This window comes from Oncorhynchus tshawytscha, linkage group LG13 (assembly GCF_018296145.1).
Source record: "Oncorhynchus tshawytscha isolate Ot180627B linkage group LG13, Otsh_v2.0, whole genome shotgun sequence".
Taxonomy (NCBI): Eukaryota; Metazoa; Chordata; class Actinopteri; order Salmoniformes; family Salmonidae; genus Oncorhynchus; species Oncorhynchus tshawytscha.
Window position 1 is genome coordinate 30,404,217 of NC_056441.1, and position 10,363 is coordinate 30,414,579.

Below are 10,363 nucleotides of genomic sequence, written 5' to 3' on the forward strand. Positions count from 1 at the left end.
ATGAATCACTATTGCCGCAATGTAAGCCACTGGGCAAAGACTGGTTGAATCAACTTTGTTTCCTTGTTATTTCAACAACAAAAAATGTAATGTGATGATGTTGAATAAACATGGAAAACTGATTGGAATTGAAAAAAGTCATCAAAGTATTTTTTTCACCAAACTTTTAACCTAAGTCCAATGACATGGTAGATTTTTTTTGATTGAATTCACATTAGTTGACAACTCAACCAAATGTAACTAAAAACGACACGCTGAAATGACATCTGTGCCCAGTGGGAACTATATATCTGGTCTGATGAATGTTGTACAATTATTTGAATGGTTACCTGCTGGTTGAGCTCGGACAGTCCACTCAACACCATCCTCCCAGCGTGGGTGAGGTAATTAAGGGAGGTACTGTCTGAGGATGTCAGAGCCTGTGAGAACAAGACAGTACATTTAGGAATGGTACAGAAATGTACATCAAATGAAATTCAAAAGGTGGTAAATTCCCACTTTCTCACCTCCATAGCACGTCGGATACCGGCCAACCTCAGAGAGAAGTTGCTTGTCCCTTGGTTTCCAAAGTAACTCCTGTAAATAGAAATGTTTAGTAGCAAATGTGCAACATAAGAAGCTAAAGCATACATTAATGCCATGAGATTAAGATATCCTTTTATGTTAGCCTATGTTACAACTGCAGGATTTATAAAAACCATACCAATATATGATCTTAATTTGATCACTCGTTTGTTGCTGAGACACTTGTAGTGTATTTTAGTTTTAAAAAGGCTTTTAAAGTTTGTAATTACAGACTTGATTTGCCCTAATGAAAAATCTATCAACCCCTACAAAAATGTCAATTATAATCCACATAATAACAAATATTTAATATGCCAAAAGTGTGCCAAGCTGTTGTCAAGGAAAAGGGTGACTATTTGAAGAATCTCAAACCTAAAATATATTTTGATTCCATGTGTTCTTTCATAGTTTTGATATCTTCACTATTATTCTACAACGTAGAAAAGAGTAAAAATAAAGAAAACCCTTGAATCAGTAGGTGTTTGTAAACTTTTGAACGGTAGTGTATATAAAGTGTTTCAACTCTATATCTGAAATGCTAATGGTGTCTTCTTTTTTAAGACTATATCCATGTGTGTGAGATGTATACTTTTGTTTCAAGGTAGATTTGTTTAAGACTACTAAGAAACACTATGTGTGACTGTCACACCCTGACCATAGAGAGCCTTTTTATTCTCTTTTTTGGTTAGGTTGGGGTGTGACTAGGGTGGGTAATCTAGGTTGTTTTTTTCTATGTTGGCCTGGTATGGTTTCCTATCAGAGACAGCTGTTTATCGTTGTCTCTGATTGGGAATCATATTTAGGCAGCCATTTCCCCTCTGTGTTTTGTGGGATCTTGTTTTTGTGTTGTTGCCTTTGAGCACTCCAGATCGTCACGTTTCGTTTATTCTTTATTGTTTTTGTGCGGTTCACTTCAAATAAAAGATGTCGAACCGATTTCACGCTGCGCTTTGGTCCGAGTGTTCTTATGACGATCCTGACAGTGACCCTGATTTAGCCCACTGCAGTAAAAGGTTATTAAGGTCCTACATCTGTATAACTACAATATAGGGGCAGATTATTTCAAAGCAAATGTTTTTACTATAGATTAACACATGAACGCAAACTCACCACAGTTGGGGCACATCTGCAACATTATGTTGCTCCTCCACAAACTCCTAAAACAGACATCACATTAACATCAACTCTGGGCTCCCAAGGCAAGTCAGTTAAGAATTTGTTCCTAGATAAGTAAATAAAATAAATACTAAACTGCATTTCACCTGCAACTGAAGAGGACAAAACATTCAGTGACATCATAACAATACTTTCATCCTGACCTAAAAACTTGACAAACCTGTTGAAACCAAAACACTGTGCTTGGAACACAATGACACTGAGACACACACCTGTACACACAAGTACAAATGTCAGGAAAACAAATAAAAAGGGTTATTGACTGTAGAAAGAGTTTTACCTGAGGAGTGCTGTCAGGGGTCTGGTCCTGGGTGAAGTGGTAAGGTGGAGGGAAGGGAACGGGGGAGGCGGAGGGGAGGTGGAGAATCCTGGGGGAACTGCTGAGAGGAGCCAGAGGACGGCTCATGAGGGGTGGTGATAATGTCAGAGGTAGAGAACTGATAGGTCATCATGTCATCCCCCCTCTCCTGGAACCCCTCCACTGTGGTGGAGATATCCACCTGCTGTTTAACAAACAACACCGTCAGCCCAACCACAATGTTGAAAACCCCTCAACCAAACACTGAAATAAATCCTACCACAGAGAAACAACGAGGCATACCTGGGCGTCCTCATAATAGGTGAACTCTGACCTCCTCTTGACGAGGCAAGACCTGAGTCCATGGATCCTTCTACCAAGGAACTAAAAATGAGGATAGAAATTTAAATGTATCATTTCATTTTGTCAACATTTATGGAAATAGGTAAATGGACATTTGCCACTTTCCATTTTCTTTTATGAGTGTTTGACTGTACCTTAATACCAGTCACCTCCTTGTTGGTGAGGACCACCTGGACATTACCCTTTCAAAGAGGCACATGGAAAAATTACATTTAATTCAGGAAATATAAGTAGCCCTATATTTTGTGCATCCTTTGACACAAAACAGGTGCATTTGAGATGAAAGATCAGTTGAGAATCTCTCACCCATGGGTCCAGGATTTTTTCCTGAATGACTCTGCTCCACCACAGTTGTTTCTCCACTCCCCTCACAATGCACAGGTGATGCATGTCCTCTTCGTTTTGCTATAAGGAAAAACACCTTCAGTCTGCACACCTTTCTGTATATTTTAGTTGTAGATTTCTATATCATTTGGCAGGTGATCACCACTGGCAGTGATATAGAGCCCACATGATGTTCGTACAACAACTTTCCTCTAGGTTTCAATTAGGACCAGACATACAAAAGAAACCCCAGAGACAAATGGGAGTTAAAACACACAGGTGTGTTCATAAATATTAAGAATATGTCTGAAGTACCTGCACTCGTCCATAACGGATTATCCAGGTATGGAAATGAAACGAACCCCAGTTCCCAACCAGCTGCATCTTCTCAAAGGGAAAACCAGAGTCTTCACTATTTGGCTGCAAAACAAAGACATCCCCTAATTGTAGAGCTTTCTCTGTGATTAATAATAAACAGACCAAGGGATTAAATCCAGACAGGGCTGCTGCCCAACCTCCTCATCCATATACTAAGGAACAAGACAGGATCAATTTATGAGTCAGTTTGAATGATTGACTGGTAGCCTATAGGAGTGACAGACTGGTATATGGAGGATCTCAAAAGGAGGCCACTGCATTATAGATTCTAAAAGGGTTGGAAGTTGAAATACACAGGTCTGTGTTCAAATGTTAAGGAAACATCTGAAGTATCTGCACATGAATGGCTACCTGTTCAGTTTGAGAAGTCAGTTCCTCCCACACCATCCTCCCTACAGGAGTGAAACAGATGAAAATCGGCTGCTCCATCATGAAAATCTGTGAGACAATAAGAAACAGCTTTAAAGACGTCAAAGTATTCATCTACCATAGTGGATACTGAAGGTAATTATCTCTATTAGATCACATGAGCATTGGTTAATTTTCGGCATGGTTACCTGTGTATTTAATACTGACAGCTCTCTCACCAGCGTGTTCCCAGCATGGGTAAGGTAATATGTTGGCTGCAGTTTGACAGGCTATAACAAAAGGGAATATGTTTACAGAAATGCATTTCCATACGTTTTTCTTCTTCTTCAGAGAACATTGTGTTTATGTTTAAGCCCCCCTAAAGACCAGAGAGTATCAGCATGGATGGACTCACGGCGCTTGAAACCCACTGAGGTCCAGACCAAGAGATTAAAGTCAGACCGGGCTGCTGCTGAACCTCCTCATCCACATACTAAGGAACAAGACAGGATCAATTTAAGAGTCCGTTTGAATGATAGACTGGTAGCCTGTAGGAGTGACAGATGTATAGGGAGGATCGCACGTGGTGGCCACTGATTATAGATGCTAAAAGATTTGGCAGTTGAACTACACAGGTCTGTGTTCTAAGGTTGAGGAAACATCTGAGGTACCTGCATATGAATGTCTACCTGTTCAGTTTGAGAAGACAGTTCCTCCCACTCCAACCTCCCTACAGGAATGAAACAGATGAAAATAGGCTGCTCCATCATGAAAATCTGTGAGAAAATGAGGGAAAGGACAACAAAGTATTTCACGACCATAGTGGACACTGAAGGTAATCATGCCTATTAGAAAAGAGGATCTTTGTCCAATAATCTGCATGGTTACCTGTGTGTTTAACACTGCCAGCTCTCTCACTATCATCCTCCCAGCAAGGGTAAGGTAATAAGTCAGCTGCAGTTGTAAAAAATATGGAATATGTTTACAGAAATGTATTCTTATATTGTTCTTCAGAAAACGTCATGTTTGTGTTTAAGTAACATAAACCAGTCTATAGACCAGAGTGAAGACAAGAGAGTATCAGTACTGTTGGACTTACAGAGCTGGGAACCCACAGAGGTCCAGACCAAGGGACTAAAGCCAGACAGGGACGCTGCCCAACCTCCTCATCCACAAACTAAGGAATAAATCAGGATCCATTTTCAAGTCAGTAAAATTACAGTTTGAACGTCAGATTGTTATTGAACCAGTCCTGATAATGAAGCAGTATTGTTATAGCCTGGGTGCCAGGCGGTTTCAGCTCTCTAACAACTCCTTATGGGATTGTCATGCAAATATCATTTTGCCATGATGGAATTGGCAAGAGAGCAGAAACCGACCGGTACCCAGACTATTGATAGGCCTACAGTATTCTTACCTGAACAAGGACTGGGTCCTCCTGGTCCAGGGTGGGATCATGATCTTAATGAATAAACAATAAAGGATTATTTTCTCTAAGTTGAAGAAATACTACAAGACACCAAACATCTGTCCATGTAGTTAGGCTGATCTTATAATTGAATTGTGTTTATATTGGTATGATATCACATTGTATTTATGTGTCTGCGTAATGTACCAATATCTTCAATTAAACCTAAAGAAAAGGTTTGGTTTCAGAGGAGCATGTTCGTTTGTTGTTGTTAATAGTGGAATTACTAGCCATCATCATGTCATCAAATCAGTCCTAAATGGCACCCTATTCCCTATTTATAGCACTACTATTAACCAGAGCCTTTTGACCATATAACTATGGGCCCTGGTAAAATAAATAAATAGGGAATAGGGTATAGGGTGCCATTTTAGACGATTCCTGAATATAGTTTCAATCCGGACTATATACAGCATGTCAAAAAGTAAGGAGGACCACGGAACTCTTCATATCATTCATTAAAATGCCTTCATTTGTATGTCATGTTCAAGGGAAACAATGTTTAAAAACTTTCCATTGAACATTCCATACAAATAAAGGCATTTTAATACATTTTATGAAGAGTGCCTTGGTCCTCCTTTCTTTTTAACGGCCAATTTACCCCTTTTACCAAAGAGCACCTTCTGTCTACCAAAAGCTACTCTTGTGTACCTTAGCAGCGCTCCCCTTCCTCCTTTTTTTCTACATGTATATACAGTCAGTATTGCTATTTAGACATTGTAAAATATGTAAATGTACCCTCTTCAACCGTGACAACACGGTCCACGATCTCCAAGGTGACCGGTTCATCCTCACCGACGCCGTAATATTTGTTATAAAAGTAGACTGCCGAACCCGTCCCGATCACCAGGCCAGCTGCACACAGAAGCGGCCGCTCGCGGAGCAATCTCAGCGTGGTCGCTTTCAAAAAGCTACTGAACGTAGGCCTACTCATTATCGCCCTTCATACTGCAGTGTTTTGACTGAGTTCAAGACCATATGACACTTTCTTAGAATTAAAGGGTTTTATTGAGAACTATTAATACGTCAGATTATTCCATTCGGAATGGTTGGCAATGTCACAATGGGAGGAACATGTTTACCAAACTGATTAAAAAACACTCAACAGTTACATCAATTAAATTGCATTTTGAGGATGATTTGGGAGTTTATAAAATTGTGAACCATGGTTTAGAGAGCAGTGGGATTAGAGCAGTTTAACAAATACATATGTCTCTAACACGGAGTAGAAAAAGGGGCTGCGCCACAATACATAATGCGCTCTCCATGGTTCTGAAAAGGAACGTTCTTTCCTGCATTCATCATCTCCCTGTTCAAGGTCGAGCCCACTCACTGAACCACTCACTTTCACATTCGATGTGTCAAAGCATTCAATTTCCACGCGTGGGACTAAAACATAATTCAAATTAAGATCCTAAATCTGTATCAAAACATCCTGTGTAGAGGGGTGGGGGATTGTGGCAGATATCACAGGTAATCAGCCTTTGTAGATCTGAATATGAAGAAGAGACAGTTGAAAGGGGATGAGCCGAAAATATGGACTTGTGGAACTGTCCAAGAACAAATTAGGTGCAAAAAACTACATTTAGAGTCATTGTGTAAAAGCCAAGTTTACACATTTGGGGCTTATCCAAACATTGACAATGCAACTGGGTGTCCATAGGCATGATCTCACCCAAGGTAATAGATACAGTTTGTATAGCATAATAAGTTTCCTTCTTGAGACCTGAAGTATGGTCTACCCATGTGCTATTGGCTAAATCTATGCCTCATCCAGTCACTTGTTGAAAATCATTAGGCATCAGCAAATCAAGGCAGCCAAACATCTCCTATTTCCATGTCTAGCACAGTCCAAGAATAATTAACTGCTTGTTGTTTTTGGCATTACTTCACATTTAATTGTCAAATATATTTTTTGTAAGATTTGATTCCTACTTCAAACACTTTGAAACAAGTTTCTCCAGAAGGATGCCAACACAAGGTCATGTTGCAAAATGAATTCGTGTTTGAGCTTCTCGGACAGCTAACTATTAGCTCTGTCAGCTTTAGCTTACATTGACCCACCAGGAAGTTTGACCTTCACTGTGTGAAGGAGTGTGTCATCTGAATGTTTGAGGCCAAGCCATTTTGAGCCATGGGAAGACAGTTACAGCATACAGAGCACTGGTAGGCAAATTCTTCTATTTCATTTGAATAATGTCTCCTTCTTATGGCTGTTTCACACAGGAAGTAAGACTCTGTGCAAGTAGAGATACTGGTGTGCAAAAGAGCAGAAAAGTAAATAAAAACAGTATGGGGATGAGGTAGGTAGATTGGGTGGGCTATTTACAGATGGACTATGTACAGCTGCAGCGTTCGGTTAGCTGCTCAGATAGCTGATGTTTAAAGTTGGTGAGGGAAATAAAAGTCTCCAGCTTCAGCAATTTTTGCAATTCGTTCCAGTCACTGGCAGCAGAGAACTGGAAAGAAAGGCGGCCAAATGAGGTGTTGGCTTTGGGGATGTGTCTGAACTAGACAAAGCCTCACACCTGAGATCCACATTACTTATTTTATCAGGGTCTATTCAAATCAGAAGAGGAGCAAATAAATCGATGCAGTGCCTGTAACCTTTCCCATACAAAACAGACAGTTACTGATGGGTGCGGAAAATTGACATTTTTTGCAAACCCAGAAGCGTAACCATCAGATATGCAAACTTGAAGGAATACGAATGCGAGTTTCCAGAGTGATTTCCCACATACAGTCTCTGACCTACTTAATAGTCTTATGGCCTTGAGACAGAAGCTGTTTTTCAGACTCTCGGTCCCAGCTTTGATACACTTGTACTGACCTTGCCTTCTGGATGACAGCGAGGTGAACAGGCAGTGGCTCGGGTGGTTGTTGTCCTTGATGATTTTTTTGACATTCCTGTGACATCGGGTGGTGTAGGTGTCCTGGAGGGCAGGTAGTTTGCCCCCGGTGATGCGTTGTGCAGACGGTTGTATGCGGAGCAGTTACCGTACCAGGCAGTGAATCAGCCCAACAGGATGCTATCGATTGTGCGTCTGTAAAGGTTTTTGTGTGTTTTCAACCTCCTGAGGTTGAAGAGGCGCTGTTGCGCCTTCTTCACCACACTGTCTATGTGGGTGGATCATTTCAGTTTGTCAGTGATGTGTACCCCAAGGAACATAAAACTTTCCACCTTCTCCACTACTGTCCCGTCGATGTGGATAGGGGGATGCTCCCTCTGCTGTTTTCTGAAGTCCAAGATCATCTCCTTTGTTTTGTTGAAGTTGAGTGTGAGGTTATTGTCCTGACACCACTCTTCGAGAGCCCTCACCTCCTCCCTGTAGGCCATCTCGTTGGTAATCAAGCCTTCCACTGTAGTGTCATCTGCAAACTTGATGATTGAGTTGCAGGTGTGCATGGCCACGCAGTCATGGGTGAACAGGGAGTACAGGAGAGGTCTGAGAACGCACCCTTTTGGGGCCCCAGTGTTGAGGATCAGCGGGGTGGAGATGTTGTTTCCTACCGTCACCACCTGGGGGTGGCCCGTCAGAAAGTCCAGGACCCAGTTGCACAGGGCGGGGTCTCGAGCTTAATTACGAGTTTAGGGGGTACTATGGTGTTAAATGCTGAGCTGTCATTGAGGAACAGCGTTCTTACATAGGTATTCCTCTTGTCCAGATGGGTGTGATTGCGATTGCGTCGTCTGTGGACCTATTGGGGCGGTAATCAAATTGGAGTGGGTCGAGGGTGTCAGGTAGGGTGGAGGTGATATGATCCTTGTCTAGTTTCTCAAAGCACTTCATGATGACGGAAGTGAGTGCTACGGGGGGATAGTCGATTAGCTCAGTTACCTTAGCTTTCTTGGGAAGAGGAAAAATGGTGGCCCTCTTGAAGCATTTGGGAACAGCAGACTGGGATAGGGATTGATTGAATATGTCCGTAAACACACCAGCCAGCTGGTCTGCGCATGCTCTGAGGATGCGGCTAGGGATGCCGTCTGGGCTGGCAGCCTTGCGAGGGTTAACACATTTAAATGTTTTACTCATGTTGGCTGCGGTGAAGCAAAGCACACAGGTTTTGGCATTGTATTGTCCTCAAAGTGAGGAAAGAAGTTTTTTCGCTTGTCTGGGAGCAAGCAATACATCGGTGTCCTCGACGGGGATGGTTTTCTTTTTGTAATCCGTGATTGTCTGTAGACCCTGCCACATACAACTTGTGTCTGAGCCATTGAATTGCAACTCTACATTGTCTCTATACTGAAGCTTAGCTTGTTTAAAGGATGACCGCTTCCCCGACTCCCGGCCGCAAACCTGAAACTATAGGGAAGGGACTGGGTGGGCATCTACCCTCGGTGGCGGCTCTGGTTCTGGACACCACGCCACCCCCCCTCTTTACACTGGTCCCTCCGCCTTTGTAGAGCTGAACTGTGGCTCGTCGCTGGAGGCGCTGGACTGTGGATCATCGCCGGAGACCCCGGACTGTGGATCATCGCCAGAGACCCCGGGCTGGGGACCGTCGCCGGAGACCCCGGGCTGGAGACCCCGGGCTGGGGACCGTCGCTGGAGACCCTGGGCTGGGGACCATCGCTGGAGACCCCGGGCTGGGGACAATCGCTGGAGACCCCTGGCTGGGGACCTTCGCTGGACACTCCGGGCTGGGGACCGTCACTGGAGACCGTCGCTGGAGGCTCCGGACTGGGGATCGTTGCTGGAGGTTCTGTACTGTGGCCCGTCGTTGGAGGTTCCGGACTGTGAAACGTCACCGGAAGCTTTGAATTGGGTACTGTCGCCGGATGCCCTGGACTTGGTACTGTCGCCGGAAGCTCTGGACTGGGTACTGTCGCCGGAAGCTCAGGACTGCCGAGTCCCACTGGATACCTGGTGCGTGGTGCCAGCACTGGTGGTACCGGGCTGGGGACACGCACCTCAGGGCGAGTGCAGGAAGGAGGCATAGGATACACTGGGCTGTAGAGACGCCTTGGAGATGTGGAACGTAGAGCTGGCTCAATACGTCCTGTCTGGATTCCCATTCTAGCCCGGCAAATGCGAGGAGCTGGAATAGATCGCACCGGGCTATGAATGCGAACTGGAGACACCATGTGCATTTCTGCATAACACGGTGCCTGACCAGTCACACGCTCCCCCCGGTAAGCACGAGGAGTTGGCTCAGGTCTCCAAACTGACTCAGCCAATCGCCTCGTGTTCCCCCCCAAAATAATTATTGGGGCTGTCTCTTCGAGCTTCCGTGCTAAACGTGTCCCCTCATATCGTCGCCGTTCATCCTGTGCTATCCCCACCTGCCTCCACGGTAGGCGATTCTCTCCTGCCAATATTTCCTCCCACGTCCAGGATCCTTTACCGTCGAGTATTTCGTCCCATTTTCATGCTGTCTGCTCCATCAAAGGCTGCTCCTCCTTTTCACGCTGCTTGGTCCTTTTATGGTGGGTTCTTCTGTCA

General features: G+C 43.8%; 2 protein-coding genes and 1 long non-coding RNA gene across 3 annotated transcripts in view; 1 reads left to right on the forward strand and 2 right to left on the reverse strand.

Annotated features, from left to right (window-relative positions):
- Positions 1–328: 328 nt before the first annotated feature.
- LOC121839016 lies at positions 329–1,723 on the reverse strand. The gene is made up of 3 exons (XR_006078535.1): positions 1,675–1,723; positions 507–576; positions 329–419 (listed from the first exon to the last, which is right to left on the reverse strand). It is a non-coding gene; the product is annotated as an uncharacterized LOC121839016 (long non-coding RNA).
- Positions 1,724–2,033: 310 nt separating this feature from the next.
- LOC121838938 lies at positions 2,034–5,853 on the reverse strand. The gene is made up of 10 exons (XM_042294905.1): positions 5,658–5,853; positions 4,869–4,912; positions 3,867–3,944; positions 3,661–3,741; positions 3,455–3,541; positions 3,041–3,145; positions 2,708–2,806; positions 2,536–2,583; positions 2,342–2,422; positions 2,034–2,243 (listed from the first exon to the last, which is right to left on the reverse strand). Exons 1-10 carry the CDS (start codon positions 5,851–5,853, stop codon positions 2,034–2,036), a joined length of 1,029 nt encoding a protein of 342 aa, XP_042150839.1.
- Positions 5,854–6,562: 709 nt separating this feature from the next.
- LOC121838939 (mucin-5AC-like) overlaps positions 6,563–10,363 on the forward strand; it is a 15,813-nt gene continuing 12,012 nt past the window's right edge. Inside the window, exons 1-2 of the mRNA XM_042294906.1 lie at positions 6,563–6,599; positions 9,325–9,421. Of these exons, the coding sequence (XP_042150840.1) occupies positions 6,563–6,599; positions 9,325–9,421 (134 nt within the window). The remainder of the gene's footprint in view (positions 6,600–9,324; positions 9,422–10,363) is intronic.

Coding starts and splice junctions, on each gene's coding strand:
- LOC121838938 (XM_042294905.1), bottom strand. CDS start 5,853: ATGAGTAGGCCTACGTTCAGTAGCTTTTTGAAAGCGACCACGCTGAGA. Junction 3,542..3,660: donor TGTCAGTATTAAATACACAG/GTAACCATGCCG, acceptor ATTGTCTCACAG/ATTTTCATGATGGAGCAGCC. Junction 2,584..2,707: donor AAAAAATCCTGGACCCATGG/GTGAGAGATTCT, acceptor CCTCTTTGAAAG/GGTAATGTCCAGGTGGTCCT.